The sequence below is a fragment of the Salvelinus sp. IW2-2015 genome, linkage group LG16 (genome assembly GCF_002910315.2).
Source record: "Salvelinus sp. IW2-2015 linkage group LG16, ASM291031v2, whole genome shotgun sequence".
NCBI lineage: Eukaryota > Metazoa > Chordata > Actinopteri > Salmoniformes > Salmonidae > Salvelinus > Salvelinus sp. IW2-2015.
In genome coordinates, this window is record NC_036856.1 from 2,344,222 (window position 1) to 2,368,294 (window position 24,073).

General features: G+C 42.9%; 1 protein-coding gene across 1 annotated transcript in view; it reads right to left on the reverse strand.

Annotated features, from left to right (window-relative positions):
- Window positions 1-24,073, reverse strand: part of kif14 (kinesin family member 14) — a 44,754-nt gene that overhangs the window by 10,094 nt on the left and 10,587 nt on the right. The window contains exons 18-26 of the mRNA XM_024004410.2: window positions 22,170-22,461; window positions 21,626-21,719; window positions 21,252-21,393; window positions 21,046-21,152; window positions 18,072-18,172; window positions 16,018-16,248; window positions 8,596-8,783; window positions 4,092-4,244; window positions 3,627-3,749 (exon numbers count right to left, since the gene is read on the reverse strand). Of these exons, the coding sequence (XP_023860178.1) occupies window positions 3,627-3,749; window positions 4,092-4,244; window positions 8,596-8,783; window positions 16,018-16,248; window positions 18,072-18,172; window positions 21,046-21,152; window positions 21,252-21,393; window positions 21,626-21,719; window positions 22,170-22,461 (1,431 nt within the window). The remainder of the gene's footprint in view (window positions 1-3,626; window positions 3,750-4,091; window positions 4,245-8,595; window positions 8,784-16,017; window positions 16,249-18,071; window positions 18,173-21,045; window positions 21,153-21,251; window positions 21,394-21,625; window positions 21,720-22,169; window positions 22,462-24,073) is intronic.

Sequence of the window (24,073 nt, forward strand, 5' to 3'; positions counted from 1 at the left end):
ACTTAAACGTTGGCATTTTTACATGGCACACATTGAACTTTTACCTTCTCCAACACTTTGTTTTTGCCTTATTTAAACCAAATTGAACATGTTTCATTATTTGAAAAATCATAATCGGTCAACCTCTAATATGCACGCACCACTTTTCCGTTGTTTATTCTTTATCATTTTTTAACAAGTAATTTTTTTCATTTCACATCACCAATTTGGACATGCCCATCACATGAAATCCAAATAAAAATCAATTACCGGTTGTAATGCAACAAAATAGGAAAAACGCCAAGGGGAATGAATACTTTTGCAAGGCAGTGTACATTAGAGCGTCTAGTTTGAGAAACAGACGCCTCACAGTCCTCAACTGGCAGCTTCATTATATAGTACCCGCAAAACACCAGTCTCAACATCAACAGTGAAGAGGCAACTCCGGGATGCTGGCCTTCTAGGCTGGCCTTGTAAGAAATCTTCAGTTTCTTGGCAATTTCTCAAATGGAATAGCCTTCATTTCTCAGAACAAGAATAGACTGATGAGTTTCAGAAGAAAGTTCTTTGTTTCTGGCCATTTTGAGCCTGTAATCAAACCCACAAATGCTGATGCTCCAGATACTCAACTAGTCTAAAGAAGGCCAGATAAATTGGTTCTTTGAATCAGAGTTTGTTTTATTCACTGCTTTAGTACACTCCGCCAACCCTGATGTCCTTGCCCGGTCTGAATCCTGGCTTAGGAAGGCCACCAAAAATTCGGAGATTTCCATCGCTAACTACAACATTTTCTGTCAAGATAGAACTGCCAAAGGGGAGTTGCAATCTACTGCAGAGATAGCCTGCAAAGATCTGTCATACTTACCAGGTCTATGCCCCAAAACTTATAATTTTAAAAATTAATCTCTCCAGAAATAAGTATCTCACTGTTGACGCCTATTATAGACCCCCCTCAGCTCCCAGCTGTGCCCTGGACACCATATGTGAATTGATTGCCCCCCATCTATCTTCAGAGTTCGTTCTGTTAGGTGACCTAAACTGGGATATGCTTAACACCCCGGCCGTCCTACAATCTAAGCTAGATGCCCTCAATCTCACACAAATTATCAAGAAACCCACCCAACCTGCCCTCTAAATGCACCTCCGCTGTTTCCAACCAGGATCTCAGCGATCACTGCATCATTGCCTGCATCCGTTATGGATCCGCGGTCAAACGACCACCCCTCTTCACTGTCAAACACTCCCTAAAACACTTCTGTGAGCAGGCCTTTCTAATTGACCAGGCCCGGGTATCCTGGAAGGACATTGACCTCATCCCATCAGTATAGGATGCCTGGTTGTTCTTTAAAAGTAATTTCCTCACCATCTTAAATAAGCATGCCACATTCAAAAAATTAGGAACTAAGAACAGATATAGCCCTTGGTTCACTCCAGACCTGACTGCCCTCGACCAGCACAAAAACATCCTGTGGCGTAACGCACTAGCATCGAATAGTCCCCGCAATATGCAACTTTTCAGGGAAGGAACCAATACACACAGTCAGTTAGGAAAGTGAAGGCTAGCTTTTTCAAACAGAAATTTGCTTCCTTCAGCACTAATTCCAAAAGGTTTTGGGACACTGTAAAGTCCATGGAGAATAAGAACACCTCCTCCCAGCTGCCCACTGCACTGAGGCTAGGAAACACTGTCACCAACGATAAATCCACGATAATCGAGAATTTCAATAAGCATCTCTCTATGGCTGGCCATGCTTTCCTCCTGGCTACCACAACCCCGGGCAACAGCTTCGCACCCCCCGCAACTACTTGCCCAAGCCTCCCCAGCRTCTCCTTCACGCAAATCTAGATAGCAGATGTTCTGAAAGAGCTGCAAAACCTGGACCCGTACAAATCAGCTGGGCTAGACAATCTGGAMCYTTTCTAAAATTATGCACCRCCATTGCTGCAACCCCTATTACTACCCTGTTCAACCTCTCTTTCGTATCGTCCGAGATTCCTAAAGGTTGAAAAGCTGCCGCGGTCATCTCCCTCTTCACAGGGGGTGACACTCTAGACCCAAACTGTTACAGACCTATATCTATCCTACCCTGCCTTTCTAAAGTCTTCGAAAGCCAAGTTAAACAGATCACTGACCATTTCGAATCCCACCGTACCTTCTCCGCTGTGCAATCCGGTTTCCGAGCTGGTCACTGGTGCACCTCAGCCACGCTCAAGGTCCTAAACAATATCATAACCGCCATCGATAAAAGACAGTACTGTGCAGCCGTCTTCATCAACCTGGACAAGGCTTTCAACTCTGTCAATCACCGTATTCTTATCGGCAGACTCAACAGCCTTGGTTTCTCAAAATGACTGCCTCGCCTGGTTCACCAACTACTTCTCAGATAGAGTTCAATGTTTCAAATCGGGAGGGCCTGTTGTCCGGACCTCTGACAGTCTCTATGGGGGTGCCACAGGGTTCAATTCTCGGGCGACTCTTTTCTCTGTATATATATCAATGATGTCGCTCTTGCTGCGGGTGATTCCTTGATCCACCTCTACGCAGACGACACCATTCTGTATACATCTGGCCCTTCTTTGGACACTGTGTTAACAAACCTCCAAACGAGCTTCAGTGCCATACAACACTCCTTCCATGGCCTCCAACTGCTCTTAAAACACTAGTAAAACTAAATGCATGCTCTTCAACCGATCGCTGCCCGCACCCGCCCGCCCAACTAACATCACTACTCTGGACGGATCTGACTTAGAATATGTGGACAACTACAAATACCTAGGTGTCTGGCTAGACTGTAAACTCTTTCACATTAAGCATCTAATTCACATTAAGCATCTCCAATCCAAAATTAAATCTAGAATCGGCTTCCTATTTCACAACAAAGCCTCCTTCACTCATGCTGCCAAACATACCCTCGTAAAACTGACTATTCTACCGATCCTCGACTTCGGTGATGTCCTTTACAAAATAGCCTCCAACACTCTTCTCAGCAAACTGGATGCAGTCTATCACAGTAATTGTAATTACTTCGCTACTATGGCCTATTTATTGCCTTACCTCCTTACTCCATTTGCACACATTGTATATAGATTTTTCTATTGTGTTATTGACTGTACTTTTGTTTATCCCACGTGTAACTCTGTGTTGTTGTCGCACTGCTTTGCTTTATCTTGGCCAGGTCGCACTTGTAAATGAGAACTTGTTCTCAACTGGTCTACCTGGTTAAATAAAGGTGTGTGGGGGGGAAACACAAAAAAACGAACAACAGTTTTCAGCTGTGCTAACATAATTGCAAAAGGGTTTTCTAATGATCAATTAGCCTTTTAAAATGATAAACTTGGATTAGCTAACACAACGTGCCATTGGAACACAGGAGTGATGGTTGCTGATAATGGGCCTCTGTACGCCGATGTAGATATTCCATTAAAAATACATTTAAAAATTAAAATCACCTGTTTCCAGCTACAATAGTCATTCAACGTCTACACTGTATTTCTGATCAATTTGATGTTATTTTAATGTTATTGATGTTACTTTCAAAAACAAGGACATTTCTAACTGACCCCAAACTGTTGAACGGCAGTGTATATCAAAACAATTCCTATAGAGAAGTCATATAGACAGTGAATACTAAATGGTGGCTACGTACCGGAGTCCTGGGATAGGCCAGCTGCGCATCTCTCAGCATCTCGTTGGAGATTGTCAGACCCTCTTCCAGGAGAGAGTGCACCCCTTTACAAGTCCCCTCCAAAAGAGACAGGGCCACAGACCGCTGGGGAAAGAGAAACGACAAACAACTTTTGAGAGACTCTTTCTTGATCCTCCGCAAACCAGCATGATTAGCCATGCTCACCTCAAGCTATATTTAGGATGTGTGTGTCACTGGGTCCAGTTATATCATTATTTTGAATTGAGGAGGGGAGTGGAGATGAAGCATCCAGGCAGGATACATCATGGCTTCGTTATTTCCACCAAAGCACCACAAAGCCTTCATGCCCAGTATCTTATCCATTCTCAATCAATACGAAAGGCAGTATATGGTGAGAGAGAGCGAGAGAGAAAGAGAGAGCGAGAGAGAACGAGAGAGCGAGAGAGCGAGAGAGGTAACATTTACCTTGCCTGTGGCCTCAGAGCCCAGCTCGGTCAAATGGAGCTGGGTGGCGGTAAGCGCGGCCAGGTGGCTGATGACCAGCAGTGCCGTGTCCAGACACTGACCACTCTTCCTGTGGGCCTCGGTCACCATGGACGAGATCTCAGAGTCACAGCCCTGGTCACAGCCCACGGGAATTGGATGTTAAATAACATTTGAATAAAATTTAAAAAACACTTGCCTTTTCCTACTATCACTGACTTTGCTGATAACTACTTTAATAAGGCAACATTTATTTAATATGATTGAAACGTGGTTGTCTTACTTAGCCAAAGTAAAATTAATGCACTAACTGCAAGTCGCTCTGGATAAGAGAGTTTGCTCAATAAAATAAATGTACTCATACTATTTGTGAATGCGAAGATATATTGTATTTGAATAAATACATAATGAACTAGGGAAAAAAGCTTAAAAGGTTAATGACTTTCAAATGTAAAAAATTTTTAACGTTTAAAGACATACAGTAGTGTGAAAGGAGGGTGAGATGGGTGGAAAAGGTGGTTTAATTTGTTTCTTGTGTTACAGCCTGAATTTGTAATGTATTAAAGATATTTTATGTCACTGGCCGACACACCCCACCATGTCAAAATGGAATTACGTTTTTAGAACATTTTACAAATTAATTCAAAATGAAAAGCTGATATGTCTTGAGTCAATAACTATTCAACCTGTGTTATGGCAAGCCTAAATAAGTTCAGGAGTAAAAATGTGCTTAACAAGTCACATTACATTGTAGTTACTCCACAATACTAACCTAATTGAGAGGGAAAAGAAGGAAGCCTGTACAGAAAACAAATATTCCAAAACATGCATCCTGTTTGCACAAGGCACTAAAGTAATACTACAAACAAATGTGGCAAATTTGGGGCAAATCCAGTAGAACGCATTACAGAGTACCACTCTCCATATTTTCAAGCATAGTGGTGGCTACATCGTGTTATGGGTATGCTTGTAGTCGTTAAGGACTGGGGAGTTTTTCAGGAAAATAAATTTTATAGAATAGAGCTAAGCACAGGCAAAATCTTAGAGGAAAACATTGTTCAATCTGCTTTCCACCAGACACTGGGAGATTAATTAACCTTTCAGCAGAACAATAACTTAAAACATAAGGCCAAATCTACACTGGAGTTGCTTACCAAGAAGACAGTGGCTGTTCCGGAGTGGCCGAGATACAGTTTTGACTTAAATCTACTTGAAAATCTATGGCAAGACCTGAAAATGGTTGTCTAGCAATGATCAACAACCAAATGTATAGTGCTTGAAGCATTTTGAAAAGAATAAATGAGCAAATGTTCTACAATCCAGGTGTGGAAAGCTCTCAGAGATTTACCCAGAGAGACTCACAGCTGTAATTGCTGCCAATGGTGCTTCTACAAAGTATTGACTCTTTGGGTGAGAATACCTATGTAAATGAGATACGCATTTCATTTTCAAAAATGTCTAAAAACATGTTTTCACTTTGTCATTATGGGGTATTGTGTGTACAGTAGATAGGTGAGAGAAAAAAAATATATTTAATCAATTTTGAATTCAGGCTGCAACAACAAAATGTGTAATGAGTCAAGGGGTATGAATACATTTTGAAGGCACTGTATACCGCCACTAGTGACTAGTGTGGGCTGGGTGGTAACCTTGCGGTTAAGAGGTTGGGCCAGTAACCAAAATGTTTCTTGTTTCAATCCCCTAGCTGACTAGGCTAAATCTGTCGATATGCCCTTGAGCAAGGCACTTAACCCTAATTGCTCCAGTAAGTCGCTCTGGATAAGATTGTCTGCTAAATTACTCAAATGTAGTGAAGGTCTTCACACACACCTTGCACAGTCTTCACATTTTGCTGCCTTAAAATGTCATCTCAAAAGGGAATATATTTAATTGTTTTCCTAGCTATCTACACAATCTAGGCCACATTTTCAAAGTTAAAGACAAGGTGAAGATGTTTTGAAGTGGATTTAACATTGTCATACAGGCCAATAACGTGGAGTGAATGCAATGTTATTGCAGAGACTGGGAGACTAGGGAGTTTGTCAGGATCTAAATATATATGAAAGGAACAAAGCCCAGATAAAAAGTAAGAGGCAACCCTGCCTCAGCCTTCTGAATACCTAACCGTGGGATAGTTATTTTTCAGCGGGACARTTACACACATGTTTATGTCAAAGACACACCAGAATGGCTTTCCAATTTGTTTTGAGTGTTCCTGAAAGGTCCAGTCTCAATCCTGACTTAAACCGGCTTGAAAATCAGAGACACGGTTTGAATATTGTTCTCCATCAATGACTCCCTACCAAATGTACTGACCTTGAGCAATATTTACACAAACAATGGATATTATATGTTGCCCTAAGACTTGTGCAACGCTGGAGTAGGTTGTGTACATCGGTAGCATTCTTTAAAACATAATTTTAAGGCAGCAAAATGTAAAGACCGTGCAAGGCATGTGTAGACTTTCATTAGGCACTGTATAATATACATTCATTCATGTTGGACTTGAGGCTGAAGGTTGAGAATTCCCCTACGCTCTGCGATTTCCATACGAGGAGTCAAAACAGCTCAAAGCTAAAACCCGTCAATCAGTGAGGTGAATTTTGATGAGCCAGTGAGGTGTCAACCCAACTCGATTGAAAAAGATTTTCCTTTTGCAGCGTTTGTGTCTTTTCAGTTTAATTGGGATAAAAACTGATATTTCTAGAAAATCTTTACTGTAATTCGCTATGACATTACTTGCAGTAAACTAGTCAACAATGTATGTGTACTGTACATACAGTGCCTTCAGAAAATATTCAGATCCCTTTCCCACATTCTGTTACAGCTTTATTCTACAATTGATTAAATATAGATTTTTTCCCCTCAATCTACACACAAAACCCCATAATGACAAAGCGAAGACAGGTTTTAAGAAATTGTAGCAAGTGGATCCTGTTTCCATTGGTCATTCTTGAGATGTTTCTACAACTTGATTGGAATCCACCTGTGGTAAATTCAATTGATTRGACATGATTTGGAAAGGCACACACCTGTCTATACAAAGTCCCACAGTTAATAGTGCATGTCAGAGCAAAAACCAAGCCATGAGGTCGAAGGAATTGGCTGTAGAGCTCCGACGCAGGATTGTGTCGAGGCACAGATCTGGGGAAGGGTACCAAAAAATGTCTGCAGCATGGAAGATCCCCAAGAACACAGTGGCCTCCATCATTCTTAAATGGAAGAAGTTTGGATCCACGAAGACTCTTCCTAGAGCTGGCCGCCCGGCCAAACTGAGAAATCGGGGGAGAAGGGCCTTGGTCTGGGAGGTGACCAGGAAACGTGATGGTCACTGACAAAGCTCCAGAGTTCCTCTGTGGAGATGGGAGAACCTTCCAGAATGACAACCATTTCTACAGAACTCCACCATTCAGACCTTTGTGGTAGAGTGGCCAGACGGAAGCCACTCCTCAGTAAAAAGGCACATGACAGTCCACTTGGAGTTTGCCAAAAGGCACCTAAAGACTCTCAGACCATGAGGAACAAGATTCTCTGGTCTGATGAAAACAAGATTGAACTGTTTGGCCTGAATGTCAAGCGTCACATCTGGAGGAAACCTGGCACCATCCCTACGGTGAAGCATGGTGTTGGCAGCATCATGGCATGAGGATGTTTTCAGTGGCAGGGAGACTAGTCAGGATCGAGGGAAAGATGACCAGAGCAAAGTACAAAGAGATTCTTGATGAAAACCTGCTCAGGACCTCAGACTGGATAACGACCTTAAGCACACAGCCAAGACGCAGCACAACGCAGGTGTGGCATCGGGACAAGTCTCTGAATGTCCTTGAGTGGCCCAGCCAGAGCACGGACTTGAACCCGATCGAACATCTCTGGAGAGACCTGAAAATAGCTGTGCAGCGATGCTCCCAATCCAACCTGAGAGAGCTTGAGGATCTGCAGAGAAGAATAGGAGAAACTCCCCAAATAAAGGTGCCAAGCGTTATACCAAAGAAGACTGTAATTGCTGCCAAAGGTGCTTCAACAAAGTACTGAGTAAACGATCTGAATAGTTATGTAAATGTAATATTTCAGTTTTATATTTTTAATACATTTGCAAAAAATTCTACGAAACCTGTTTTTACTTTGTCATTATGGGGTAAAATGATTTAACCCATTTTAGAATAATACTGTAAAGTAATCAAATGTAAAGTCTGAGTACTTTCCGAATGCACTGTAGGTGTGATTGAATGTTTTTGGTGCATAGGTATATCTGCATGTTGTACATTCACATACAGCGGCTGCTTTTTGAATACACCGTGTTCAATAGTTTCAATGCTCCGATGTGTCCTTTGTGTACCTTTTGGAATGTAATACCTTAGCCAACCTATATTTATCCAGGTCAGTTTCATTAAGATAACATCTCTTTTTCAAGACAGTCCTAGTCTGATACATTGTTAATTCTATTGTCTGATGTATTTAAGTTAAAAGTGCTGACGGAAATGTCTACCTGGATGAGAAGCTGAAAGTAACCACCCATTCTCTTGACTTGGGTCTTGAGCTCCTCTGCGACGGTGTAGAGGGGTCCGGCTCTGGGCTTGACGCTGGCCACCCACTGCATGGTGATAAACACGGCTCTCTCGATGGCCGAGGTGGCCTTCACCAGCTGTGTCGGAGCCTCAGCCTCTAACACAAACACTGGGACATAGAGACAGAATAAGGAATACATTACAACAGGTCAATTTTGTATTTTAAAAATGTCATGTGGTGTACAACTTAGCAAAACTTTTTGCAACAAAAACAAGAGTTTCTTATTGGACGAATTCAGATGGGTCGTTTACTGATTCTTCCCTTTTGGTTCCTAGTGAATAAACGCTGGTTATACGTTTAAAAGTTAATTATTTTCAAGTAGAAGGCAAAAGGGTATGTTTTTCACAATATCAGTATCAAAATACTACCAAGATACTTGGTAGTCAATATTCCATGGCTTGCGGCTATGGAACCCTCACCTGTTCACCGGACGTGCTACCCTGTCCCGGACCTGCTGTTTTCGACTGCTTCTCTCTCAACCTCTGAATGTTTGGCTATGAAAAGCCAACTGTCATTTACTCCTGAGGTACTGACCTGTAGCACCCTCTACAACCACCATGATTATTATTTGACCCTGTTGGTCATCTATGAACATTTGAACATCATGAAGAACGATCTGGCCTTAATGACCATGTACTCTTATAATCTCCACCTGGCACAGCCAGAAGAGGACTGGTTCCTGCCTTTCTTTTTTCTAGCCACTATGCTTCTACAGCTGCATTGCTTGCCATTTGGGGTTTTAGGCTGGGTTTCTGTATAAGCACTTTGTGATGTCTGCTGATGTAAAAAGGGCTTTATAAATTCATATGATTTGATTTGAATTTGCATACTGGTGCAATAATCAACGTGCTCTCGGCTCACCATTGGGAATACATATTTTGATGCATTTAAATGACGGTTTACTCTTGTTCCCTCACGTCTTACAGCAAACGTTTCAACGCCGACCCTCCACCTCCAGCAGCTGAAGGTCCGTCATCGGAAACTTTTTCTCCCAGTGGGATGGTTTCAATGCCAGCTGCCCCGCATAGTGCTACCTGCATACTAGAATCTGGCTCCGATGATCAATGACGAAGTCATTCCCCAAACTCTTTTAATAAAATGTTAATACTTGCATCTTGTCTCTGTTGTTCATTCAGTTTAGCCTGCCCTCGACTGAACTGAGTATAGTGACTAGGGTTGGGAAATATTACGATAGACGATACTATCGACGATGTTTGACAGCCATTGTCGATGGTGAGGACATTGTGATGTGACAGACGATGGCTTAGCCTATTTGAACTTGACTGGCACCGCGTAGTAGCCTAAAGAATGGAGTTGGGCAGCAGACGGCAGGGCAGCATACAAGTGACATTCCAAGTAATCTGCCTATTCCTATTTGCTATAGCGCATTTCAATAAATAGCCTGTTATATAAGCCTACAGAACGCAAGAGGAATGTAGGCTAGAAAGACCAGATAATTCCACCAAAGCAGCGCAAAATGTCCCGTCATAAAATATTGTTTCTCGCCTTCTGTCAGATGCATGGGCCTTAAAATAGCCTAAACCTATACATTTTTATAACTGACACTCCCTAACTATATTGTGTCCAGCGGTAAAAAAAAAAACAAAAAAAAACAGCTATATTCCCTTGTCTCTCCAATCAATATGAATATGACTTTGGGCTTTCATCGTTTTATGCATGCTTTCTCTACCGATCAAACAATTAGAATAATTAACAGTTCCATCTCAAAAGTAGATTGAACATCTCAAAAACATACGGAAGCCAGGGGACTAATAATGAGTAAGGACAAACAATATCAATAGCCTATAGAAAAATCTAATAACAAGTTTAAGATTATTAAAAAATAAATAATCTGTGCGAGGAGTAAGAATCCCTCCAATAACCTATCCTCCTACCATAAAAGCTTTAAGACAAAATAAAGTTACGAACAGAAGTCTATTTCCAAATGTCTTATTTTTAATATTATTACCTTTAACTAGGCAAGTCAGTTAAGAACAAATTCATATTAACAATGACGGCCTAGGAACAGTGGGTTAACTGCCTTGTTCAGGGGCAGAATGACAGATTTTTAACTTGTCAGCTCGTGGATTCGATCTAGCAACCTTTTTGTCCCACCTGGACAAAAGGAACACCTACGTGAGAATGCTATTAATTGACTACAGCTCAGCGTTCAACACCATAGTACCCTCAAAGCTCATCACTAAGCTAAGGATCCTGGGACTAAACACCTCAAAATGCAACTGGATCCTGGACTTCCTGACGGGCTGCCCCCAGGTGGTGAGAGTAAGTAGCAACACATCTGCCACGCTGATCCTCAACACTGGAGCCCCTCAGGGGTGCGTGCTCGGTCCCCTCCTGTACTCCCTGTTCACCCACGAATGCATTTTGCAGACGACAACAGTGGTAGGCCTGATCACCGACAACGACGAGACAGCCTATAGGGAGGTCAGAGACCTGGCCAGGTGGTGCCAGAATAACAACCTATCCCTCAACGTAATCAAGACAGAGGAGATGATTGTGGACTACAGGAAAAGGCGGACCGAGCACGCCCCCATTTTCATCGACGGGGCTGTAGTGGAGCAGGTTGAGAGCTTCAAGTTCCTTGGTGTCCACATCACCAACAAACTAGAACGGTCCAAACACATCAAGACAGTCGTGAAAAGGGCACCACAAAACCTATTCCCCCTCAGGAGACTGAAAAGATTTGGCATGGGTCTTCAGATCCTCAAAAGGTTCTACAGCTGCAACATCGAGAGCATCCTGAATGGTTGCATCACTGCCTGGTACGGCAACTGCTGCATTTTACAATTTTTCTTTTGTTTCTTTACTTATCTATTTACCTAATACATATTTTTTTACTTAAAAATTGAACTGTTGGTTAGGGCTTGTAAGTAAGCATTTCACTGTAAAGTCTACACCTGTTGTATTCGGTGCACGTGACAAATAAACTTTGATTTGAATACAAAGTGTTATGTTTGGGGGCAAATCCAACACATCACTGAGTACCACTCTTCATAATTTCAAGAATGGTGGTGGCTGCATCATGTTATGGGTATTAGGGAGTTTTTTTAGGATAAAAATAAACAGAATAGAGCTAAGCACACGCAAAAATCATAGAGGGAAAGCAAACTAAAGCAGGTTTTCAACAGACACTGGGAGGCCAATTCACCTTTCAGCAGGACAATAACCTAAAAAAAACAAGGCCCAACTAGTGCATATACACTGGAGTTGCTTACCAAGTCGACATTGAATGGTCCCGAGTGACCTAGTTACAGTTGACTTAAAAATCGTCTTGAAAATCTATGGCAAGACTTGAAAATGGCTGSCTAGCAATGATCAACAACCACGGAGGTTTTTTATTTTAATAACCCTTATTTTACCAGGAAAGTTGACTGAGAACACATTCTCATTTACAGCCATGGCCTGGGGAAAAGTTACAGGGGAGAGGAGGGGGGGATGATTAGATGGCCCATCCGAAAGACGTCACCCTACACAGGGCAATGTCCCCAATCACTGCCCTGAGGCATTGGGATATTTTTGTTAGACCAGAGGAAAGGGTGCCTCCTGCTGGCCCACCACTTCCAGCAGCATCTGGTCTCCCATCCAGGGACTGACCAGGAGCAACCCTGCTTAGTTTCAGAAGCAAGCCAGTAGTGGGTTGCAGGGTGGTATGCTGCTTGAATAATTTTTATTTAAGAAGAATGTGTAAATATTGTACAATCCAGGAGTGCAAAGCTCTTAGAGACTTACCCAGAAAGACTCACAGCTGTAATTGCTGCCAAAGGTGATTCTAACATGTATTGACTCAGGGGTTTGAATACTTATCTAATGAAGAGTTTTATTTTTCATACATTTTTTACAAATGTTATAATTTCTCTTCCACTTTGACTGAGTATTTTGTGTAGATCGTTGACAAATTAATTCATTTTAATCCCACTTTGTAACAAAATGTTTCTGAAAAGTCAAGAGGTGTGAATAATTTCTGAAGGCTTAAACCTGCTATTTCTGGAGAGCCAAGCACTGACAAAGACTTTACTATAGGTGTATAAGACCAGGGTCACATTCATGATTAATGGAAGAGAAACTTACAGTACTCTCAACATTGACAGTGAGATATACTTTAACCTAAAACCCTGGGGACGGTTGCACCAGTTGGGCATAAAAAAGTTGGTCTTACATGCTTGGTCGGGCGTTGCGCTTCCGACTTTGAGATCAGAATTTACATCTATTGCACCAACCAAAAATAAGACTAGTCATAGCTAAGTCCGGCGTAAGCAATGCGCGTTCATGAGATTTGATGGTTGCTAGGCAGCGCCCGTTACTAGGGTGTTACCATCCTTACCATACAAACTTCCAAGGCATGTTCCATCACTTTGCAAAGCCCAGCACTACGCATGCACGTTTTCTTAACCACAACTGGATGGATCAATCAATAATTACTGTGGAAATGAATGACCAAAATATTGGAATAAAGTAAGCAAATGCAATTGAAGTAATTTATCATATTGTTGCTTAATGAAACTCTTAGTTATCCAAACGTTTTAAATACTTTCAAATTAAACTATATATGTCACGAGCCGAATACAACAAGTGTATACAACCTTACCGTGAAACGCTTACTTACAAGCCCTTAACCAACAGTGCTGTTCCAAGAAAGAGTTAAAATATTTACCAAATAAACTAAAGTAAAAAATWATAAAAAATAACAATAAAATAACAAGGCTATATCCAGGGGGTACCGGTAGAGTCAATGTGCGGGGGTACAGGTTAGTCCAGCTAGGGGTGAAGTAACTATGCATAGATAATAAACAGCGAGTAGCAGCAGTGTACAAAACAAATGGGGGAGGTCAACGTAAATAGTCCGGTGGCCATTTGATTAACTGTTCAGCAGTCTTATGGCTTGGGGGTAGAAGCTGTTAAGGAGCCTTTTGGTCGTAGACTTGGCGCTCCGGTGGAGTGGGTCTAGGGCAGGGTTTGAAAATGTCAGTGAAGACACTTGCCAGTTAGTCCGCGCATGCTTTGAGTACATGTTCTGGTAATCCGTCTGGCCCAGAGGCTTTGTAAATATAAAGGTCTTGCCCACATCAGCTACCGAGAGCATTATCACACAGTCATCCAGAACAGCTGGTGCTCTCATGCATGCTTCAGTGATGCTTGCCTCGAAGCGAGCATTTAGCTTGTCTGGCAGGCTYGCCTCACTGGGCAGCTCGTGTCTGGGTTTCCCTTTGTAGTACATAATAGTTTTCAAGCCCTGACACATCCGTGGAGTGTCAGAGCCAGTGTAGTAGGATTCTTAATCCTGTATTGACGCTTTGCTTGTTTGATGGTTTTTCTGAGTGCATAGCTGGATTTCTTATAAGTGTCCGGATTAGTGTCCCGCTCCTTGAAAGCGGCAGCTCTAGCCTTTAGCTCGATGCGGATGTTGCCTGTACTCCATAGCTTCTGGTACGGTCACTGAGGGGACGACGTCGTCGATGCACTTATAGATGAAGACAATGACTGAGGTAGAATATACTCCTCAATGCCATTGGATGAATTCCGGAACATATTCCAGTCTGTGCTAGGAAACCAGTCCTGTAGCGTAGCATCCACGTCATCTGACCACTTCCGTATTGACGGAGTCACTGGTACTCCTGGTTTAGTTTTTGCTTGTAAGCAGGAATCAGGAGGATAGAATTATGGTAAGACTTGCCAAATGGAGGGCGGGGTAGAGCTTGTATGCATCTCTGTGTGTGGAGTAAAGGGGGTCTAGAGTATTTTTCCCCCTCTGGTTCCTCTGATTTGTTTGCCTGCGTTAAAGTCCCCGGCCACTAGGAGCACCGCTTCTGGATGAGCATTTTCTTGTTTGCTTATGGCCTTATACAGTTGGTTGAGTGCGGTCTTAGTGCCAGCATCGGTTTGTGGTGGTAAATAGATGGCTACGAATAATATAGATGAGAACTCTTGGTAGATAGTGTGGTCTACAGCTTATCATAAGGTACTCGAGACTTCTTTAATATTAAACATCGCGCACCAGCTGTTATTGACAAGTAGACACACCCCCACCCCTTGTCTTACCAGACGTAGCTTCTCTGTCCTGCCGGTGCATGGAAAATCCCGCCAGCTCCATTTTCTCTGCGCCGACTCAGTGAAACATAAGATATTACAGTTTTTAATGTCCCGTCGGTAGGATAATCTTGATCGTAGGTCATCAATTTTATTTTCCAATGATTGCACGTTGGCCAATAGAAAGGATGGCAGTGGGGGTTTACTCACTCGCCTACGAATTCTCAGAAGGCAGCCCGACCCCCGCCCACTTTTTTCCGTCTTTTCTTCACACAAATTACAGGGATTTGGGCCTGTTCACGAGAAAGCAGTATATCCTTCGCATCGGACTCGTTAAAGGAAAAAGCTTCTTCCAGTTTGAGGTGAGTAATCGCTGTTCTGATGTCCAGAAGTTATTTTCGGTCATAAGAGATGGTAGCAGCAACATTATGTACAAAATAAGTTACAAACAATACAAAAAACTAACAAAATGGCACAGTTGGTTAGGAGCACATAAAACAGCCATCCTCTCCGGCGCCATTCTACTGAAGCAATAGCCGTGTGTGGTCAACTATAATTTCAGCACCGCTATGATTGGGACAGCGTTATAGCGCTGCTTTGAAACAAGCCTGGAGACTCGTCTAGTTCGTTTGTCTAACATTGTTATCAGAACATTTTGCAAGAATGTTATAGAATGTACTAGCATATAAGGTGTGATAATTTCTCTCTTCATTCACATAGTAGCCCAGGCTATATCCCCGACTAAAAGCCCTCGTCTTTTAATCAATGTAATTTTGATTCACCGAATCTCTGTCTGGTTATTTGATCTCTGGCTGGGCAAATAAGTGGAGGAGGCAGCTCCTCTATTAGTTTGCTAATATCTGAGCAGACACATTCGGCATGCTATAATGTAGCATAAATCAAGTGTATTATTTTGCTAATGACTCGTGCTTAGGCAACTCAAAAAGCCCACGGAGATTGTGAAATATGAACACGAGACTTGCGTCCTTTCGAAAATATAGATTGCTATTATTTTCTGTGCATATCATGATGAAGATTTCAATTTAACACCACACGCCTGCTCCCTACGAGGTGTAGAATCTACGCCTAGGTGTAGCTCGTATTAGGGTTTACGCCCAGGTGGTGCAACAGGTGTAATATTTAGGTCCAGCGTAGAGCACATTTTACATTGGACATAGATGTACAACCCACTTACAGTCACCTGGTGCAACCGGCCCCTGGTGTTGCAAGCACATAACCTACTGAGCCATGGAACATTGAAGCATGGAACATTGTGAATTTTGAGATGCAGACTTACCACTCTCCTGACAGTCATCGTCCAGGCCATCGTACAGGCCGGAGATGGTCGTCACGGCTGTGTACACACAGTAGAGGTCAGAGCTCAGCCTGTCTGCAATGCTCTCCTCGTAGCTGTGACACCAGCGTAGCTGGCCCACCATCTGGCCAATCAAATGTTTGCAGATCCCCGGCAGGGTGGAACCTAATGAGCTGGGGTGCAGCGAGGGCGGTTTGGCCACACCCATCAGACCTGGAACAGAGACAGACAAGTTGGCCAAAATAATTACGTGAAATATGAAGGAAACTCCACGTGGACTACGAGAGCTAGAACTGTAGGCCTACAGTGGCTTGCGAAAGTATTCAACCCCCTTGGCATTTTTCCTATTTTGTTGCCTTACAAACCACCAAATATCGATTTTAATTCCAGGTTGTATCATTTGATTTACACAACACACATACCACTTTGAAGATGCAAAATATGTTTTTATTGTGAAACAAACAAGAAATAAGACCAAAAAAAACAGAAAACTTGAGCATGCATAACTGTTCACCCCCCCAAAGTCAATACTTTGTAGAGCCACCTTTTGCAGCAATTACAGCTGCAAGTCTCTTGGGGTATGTCTCTATAAGCTTGGCACATCTAGCCACTGGGATTTTTGCCCATTCTTCAAGGCAAAACTGCTCCAGCTCCTTCAAGTTGGATGGGTTCCGCTGGTGTACAGCAATCTTTAAGTCATACCACAGATTCTCAATTGGATTGAGGACTGGGCTTTGACTAGGCCATTCCAAGACAATTAAATGTTTCCCCTTAAACCACTCGAGTGTTGCTTTAGCAGTATGCTTATGGTCATTGTCCTGCTGGAAGGTGAATCTCCATCCCAGTCTCAAATCTCTGGAAGATTGAAACAGGTTTCCCTCAAGAATTTCCCTGTATTTAGCGCCATCCATCATTCCTTCAAATCTGACCTGTTTCCCAGTCCCTGCCGATGAAAAACATCCCCAGAGCATGATGCTACCACCACCATACTTCACGGTGAGGATGATGTTCTCGGGGTGATGAGAGGTGTTGGGTTTGCCCCAGACATAGTGTTTTCCTTGATGGCCAAAAAGCTCAATTTAAGTCTCATCTGACCAGAGTACCTTCTTCCATATGTTTGGGGAGCCTCCCACATGCCTTTTGGCAAACACCAAACGTGTTTGCTTATTGTTTTCTTTAAGCAATAGCTTTTTTCTGGACACTCTTCTGTAAAGCCCAGCTCTGTGGAATGTACGGCTTAAAGTGGTCCTATGGACAGATACTCGGATCTCGGCTGTGGAGCGTTGCAGCTCCTTCAGGGTTATCTTTGGTCTCTTTGTTGCCTCTCTAATTAATGCCCTCCTTGCCTGGTCCGTGAGTTTTGGTGGGTGGCCCTCTCTTGGCAGGTTTGTTGTGGTGCCATATTCTTTAAATGGTGCTCAGTGGGATGTTCCAAGTTTCAGATATTTTTTATAACCCAACCCTGATCTGTACTTCTCCACAACTTTGTCCCTGACCTGTTTGGAGAGCTCCTTGGTCTTCATGGTGCCACTTGCTTGGTGGTAGCCCTTGCTTAATGGTGTTGCAGACTGGGGCCTTTCAGAACAGGTGTATATATACTGAGATCATGTGACAGATCAAATAAAGTCCACCTGTGAGCAATTTAACTAATTATGTGACTTCTGAAGGTAATTGGTTGCACCAGATCTTATTTAGGGGCTTCATAGCAAAGGGTGAATACATATGCACGCACCACTTTTCCGTTTTTTATATTTTTTTTTAAAGAAGTTATTTTATTTATTTTTTCACTTCGCCAATTTGGACTATTTTGTGTATGTCCATTTCATAAAATCCATTTAAATTACAGGTTGTAAAGCAACAAAATAGGAAAAACGCCAAGGGGGATGAAAACTTTTGCATGGCACTGTATTTTTAATATTTTTTTACACCTAATGTTGTACCATTCTTTCATTTCTATATGCAGTAGCCTGGCAAAGAAATTAAAAGTTCTTCACTGTCTTACACACACACAGGACCGCACAACACAACACACATACCAGAGGACTGTGAGGTGTTACTGTTAAGGCTTTGAATAGGGTGCACTCGGATTTCGTAGAGACGCCCTGAAATCCTCCTGCTCTTCAACAGGCTTCTGCTCCTATAATGATGGGGGAACCAACAACAAAAAACACACATTWCTAATGTGTCTTGGAATGGATCACAACAGTCTAAAACAGCATTGCCTCATCAACTTCCACTGATGTGAAAGCAAATTCATGTCTGATAGGCACCACGCACTAGCTACATTTCATTCACCTATCCTATGTTATCATATCAGTGCAGATGAAGGAGAGGAGACGGGAGCAGAGGAGAAGAGAGGCCATTTCCAATAATTGAGAGCCAAACATTGTCGGCAGAATGTGAGTGTTCTCTCAGGCAGCGTCCCGATTTCCCACACTTGTACACTCCCGTCAATGGTGAACTCCCTCCAGCTAAGGCTTACAGAAAATCCAAAGCTTTTAAAATCCATGACGGGGAGTGAACACGTAGGGAAAAGCAGGGCTACGGGAGACCGAGACACACACAGCCAGACCGACAGAGATAAACAGGGCACTAGCTGTGGCTGCTAGTGGGTTCAGGGTAGACTCCAGACGATTCAGGTGAGAGTGAGTAGCGAGAGACCGAGATGGTTTCCATGTTTCCTTTGGCCTCCTCTCCTTCACCGCAGGCACCACCAGGCCCATAAACATAGCCAACAAGAAAAATAGCGTGGGGGAAAAAGTTGCCATGAGGGGGAAAATTTGGGAAATGTTTCTGTGTGGTTATTTCACACTGAGGTGAAGAAAAATGACACATTGACTTCCAGGATGTGCCAAGTAGTAAATCAACAGAGTGGAAATATCAATACAAGCGCCGTAGAAGAAAATACCCAACATGTTCCATATGTTCAACGAATGATAGTTTTCTATGTTCACTCTCAAGTGAGCTCAAAAACACGGTTTTCCACATTCATCATATTCAACTTAGTTCTGACACATTTTTGCATGCGTTTGAGTTCAATTGAGGAGGATAGAGAGAATGAAGAGTAGAGACTAGGTTTGTGTCCCAAAATGGCACCCTATTCTGTACATAGTGTTAAGTTCATGTTTTAAGTATCCCTATATTTCTGTTATTACGGGGCTATCACTCAGTCAAGAGTGCGCATGCGCAGGAAGTCTGGTCGTTGATGGACCTAGCCTTGAGTGTGATGGCTACTTGTAGTGTGTTCATATAGTATAGTAAACTTTGTTAAACTGGAACCTTGTCGTTGTGTCATTTCGAGTTAACACATAGTGCACTATTGTTGACCACAGCCCCATAGGGCCTGGTCAACAGTAGTGTACTACAGTGGGGAGAACAAGTATTTGATAACACTGCCGATTTTGCAGGTTTCCTACTTACAAAGCATGTAGAGGTCGGTAATTTTTATCATAGGTACAATTCAACTGAGAGACGGAATCTAAAACAAAAATCCAGAAAATCACATTGTATGATTTTTAAGTAATTAATTTGCATTTTATTGCATGACATAAGTATTTGATCACCTACCAACCAGTAAGAATTCCGGCTCTCACAGACCTGTTAGTTTTTCTTTAAGAAGCCCTCCTGTTCTCCACTCATTACCTGTATTAACTGCACCTGTTTGAACTCGTTACCTGTATAAAAGACACCTGTCCACACACTCAATCAAACAGACTCCAACCTCTCCACAATGGTCAAGACCAGAGAGCTGTGTAAGGACATCAGGGTTAAATTGTAGACCTGCACAAGGCTGGGATGGGCTACAGGACAATAGGCAAGCAGCTTGGTGAGAAGGCAACAACTGTTGGCGCAATTATTAGAAAATGGAAGAAGTTCAAGATGACGGTCAATCACCCTCGGTCTGGGGCTCCATGCAAGATCTCACCTCGTGGGGCATCAATGATCATGAGGAAGGTGAGGGATCAGCCCAGAACTACACGGCAGGACCTGGTCAATGACCTGAAGAGAGCTGGGACCACAGTCTCAAAGAAAACCATTAGTAACACACTACGCCGTCATGGATTAAAATCCTGCAGCGCACGCAAGGTCCCCCTGCTCAAGCCAGCGCATGTCCAGGCCCGTCTGAAGTTTGCCAATGACCATCTGGATGATCCAGAGGAGGAATGGGAGAAGGTCATGTGGTCTGATGAGACAAAAATAGAGAGCTTTTTGGTCTAAACTCCACTCGCTGTGTTTGGGGGAAGAAGAAGGATGAGTACAACCCCAAGAACACCATCCCAACCGTGAAGCATGGAGGTGGAAACATCATTATTTGGGGATGCTTTTCTGCAAAGGGGACAGGACAACTGCACCGTATTGAGGGGAGGATGGATGGGGCCATGTATCGCGAGATCTTGGCCAACAACCTCCTTCCCTCAGTAAGAGCATTGAAGATGGGTCGTGGCTGGGTCTTCCAGCATGACAACGACCCGAAACACACAGCCAGGGCAACTAAAGAGTGGCTCCGTAAGAAGCATCTCAAGGTCCTGGAGTGGCCTAGCCAGTCTCCAGACCTGATCCCAATAGAAAATCTTTGGAGGGAGCTGGAAGTCCGTATTGCCCAGCGACAGCCCCGAAACCTGAAGGATCTGGAGAAGGTCTGTATGGAGTGGGCCAAAATCCCTGCTGCAGTGTGTGCAAACCTGGTCAAGAACTACAGGAAACGTATGATCTCTAATTGCAAACAAAGGTTTCTGTACCAAATATTAAGTTCTGCTTTTCTGATGTATCAAATACTTATGTCATGCAATAAAATGCAAATGAACTACTTAAAAATCATACAATGTGATTTTCTGGATTTTTGTTTTAGATTCCGTCTCTCACCGTTGAAGTGTACCTATGATAGAAATTACAGACCTCTACATGCTTTGTAAGTAGGAAAATCGGCAAAATCGGCAGTGTATCAAATACTTGTTCTCCCCACTGTATATAGAGAATAGGGTTCCATTTGGGATGCACATTAGAAATTACCTTCTGCGTGAGAAGGAGGAGGCGGTTGAGGAAGCCGATATATCTTGCTCCCACTCATCATTGGGGTCGTAAAACACGTCGTCATCTTTACAGGCGCTGCTGTCCCCCTGGGGAAGGAGAATAAATGACTGCTCAGTTTAACTGAGCAGATGGACAGATGGACAACATATGCATTAGTAGCAAGGAATAACTCAAATGTTACTGACCTGGTCGAGTTCCCTCATGGCGGCCAGGTTGCTCTGGAATTTCTCCAGAGTCCAGAAGGTGGAGATGCCCAGTTTGGTGTTCTGCACCTGGACCTGCAGCTCTCCCTTTCCCCCTCTGCCCTCCTTCCCAGACCCCTCGTGTCTAAAAACAAAGTGAAGATTGAGATTAATCTAAAAAGGTCTTCTTACGAAAGAGACCTTGGACTCAATGAGATCCCACCCTGCCCAAATAAAAGGTGAAATAAATGAAATAAAACAAGTGGGAGATCATTTCCTGATAAGATGGATCTACAGTAAGATCTCAATATGCAGCAAAACAAAGGACTATTTCATATAAAATGGAATCTAAAGATTTTGATTCTCTCCACTCGTACCTGCTGAAAACTGTGTTCTTCGTGAGTTTGCCACTGATCTTGTTGGCTTCCTCGATCATCAGAGACAGCTTCATGGCGTCCCACTGTGGAGGGACTTAAGACAACAGACCACAGAGCATTAGTGCATTTTCTAGGGACAAAACGAAAACTGGGAGGGATGTACCCGAGTTTGTCCAATAGAAACTCTCGTTTCCTTTGCAAAAAGTTTTTCTACAGTTTTCTATGGTGTGGACTAATGAATACACGCCAGGTCATCAGAACTGTAACTAGCTACAACACTAGAACCATGCTGTGACGTAATGGAAACGACACTTATGTTTACAACACAGCGCTAGCTATTAGTTAAACCTTTCCTATTACTGTATTTACATTGTTGTCCGATCTCATCTCTGATTCATACACTTCACACCTGGTTTGTAATCATTTGTGCACATTGTTGCAACGAAAATTTAAGTTTTTCAATTGTTCAGGTAGTCCATCCTAGTTTCGGTCCGTTTCCTCGTGAATACAACCCAGAAGATGAAAATTCCCAACAATGGTTTACCATTTTTCAGAGTCTGGCTTCCTTTCTGCGCCACTTTCCTTTGCATCTCCTCAAGATCTTTGCCGATCTTCCTCTTCTCTGCCTCGAGGGCCTCCACCACCTTGGCCTGTCGGACACCGTGATCGGCCATGGCCTGCCGTGTGGCCTGGGCCTCCATGTGGAGGCGGAGACGTGTCTTGTGCGTGTCCACTTCCTGCTCCAGCTCCACCTTGGCATCCTGCAGCTCCTCCATCTTGGAGACCACCCGCTGCTGGTCCATCTCTTGACACCGCTTCCTTTCGCTCTCCTCCTCCTGGGGGAAGGAAAGCACCATTGTCAATGAGTAAAAGGTCTTAAAAACGCCCAATGTAGTCGTTTTAATATATCAAATCATTTCTGTGTAACAATTAAGTACATTACTGTAATAGATTTCCATGAAAAGAGGGCAAAAATAGCTTTTTAGCAAAAAACTCTCTCAAGCAAGAATTTTGCTAGGGCTGTCTGGGAGTCGTCTGAGTGGGGAAAACTGAAAACTAGCTGTTATTTGTTGAAAGTTAATGGTCTATTAACCAATTTACCGCATGGTGATGTCACCACAGAAAGCTGAAACCTGTGCAGATTGTATTTTCAAACAGCATAAAAGGATTAAAGAAGGATCCARACACTGGTGGCTTGTCACCTAAAACCCTCACAAACTTTTACAGATGCACAATCGAGAGCATCCTGTCGGGCTGTATCACCGCCTGGTACAGCAACTGCACCGCCCTCAACCGCAAGGCTCTCCAGAGGGTAGTGCGGTCTGCACAACGCATCACTGGGGGCAAACTACCTGCCTTACAGCACCCGATGTCACAGAAAGGCCAAAAAGTTMATCAAGGACAACAACCACCCGAGCCACTGCCTGATCACCCCACAATCATCCAGAAGGCGAGGTAAGTACAGGTGCATCAAAGATGGGACCGAGAGACTGAAAAACAGCTTCTATCTTAAGGCCATCAGACTGTTAAACAGCCATCACTAACAGAGAGGCTGTTGCCAACATACAGACTCAAATCTCTGGCCACTTTAATAAATGGACTTAATAAAAGGTTTTGATTCTCTCCACTCGTACCTGCTGAAAACTGTCACTTTAATAATGTTTACATATTATATTACCTCATCTCATATGTATATATACTGTATTCTATACCATCTACTGCCTCTCGCCTATGCTGCACGGCCATCGCTCATCCATATATTTATATGTACATATTCTTATTCATCCCTTTACATTGTGTGTATAAGGTAGTTGTGAATTTGTTAGATTACTTGTTAGATATTAMCGCATTGTCGGAACTAGAAGAACAAGCGTTTCGCAACGCTCGCATTAACATCTGCTAACCATGTGTTTGTGACCAATAAAATGTTATATTGTTTTTGCTGATTTTTTTTAACATTCGCATTCAAATCTGTCAGCAATTTGAGCAGATGACTACAAAACAGTACACTGAATGACTGACTACAAAATGTTACACCGTTGCAGGGTTTTTTCTGGATCAAAATGGGACTTAGGCGGTATTTGTGGCCAATTGCGCGGTCGCCACCCGGAAATTTCTGAGGTGCTCCTCTTGAAAATGTATTACAAATGTAAAGATTTTAAGAGTTGGACCGAGAAAACACTTAAGCGGCCCACCCAATACTTTTCTATGCAGAAAAAACCCTGCCGTGGTATCCCTATGACTACAAAATGTTACACCAAGTGACTATGCCGAATAAGTAGCCAACACTTAAAAATATGTGGTGCGTTTGATTTAGCTGGTCATTGGTCAATTCAGTAGCCCTGACATTACACCAAAACACTCACTTTATACAAGACAGTGAAGACACCATGGTACTTTACATAAGGTCTGGTGTGAACATGAAGGCAGTGGCCGAGATTTGTCAGT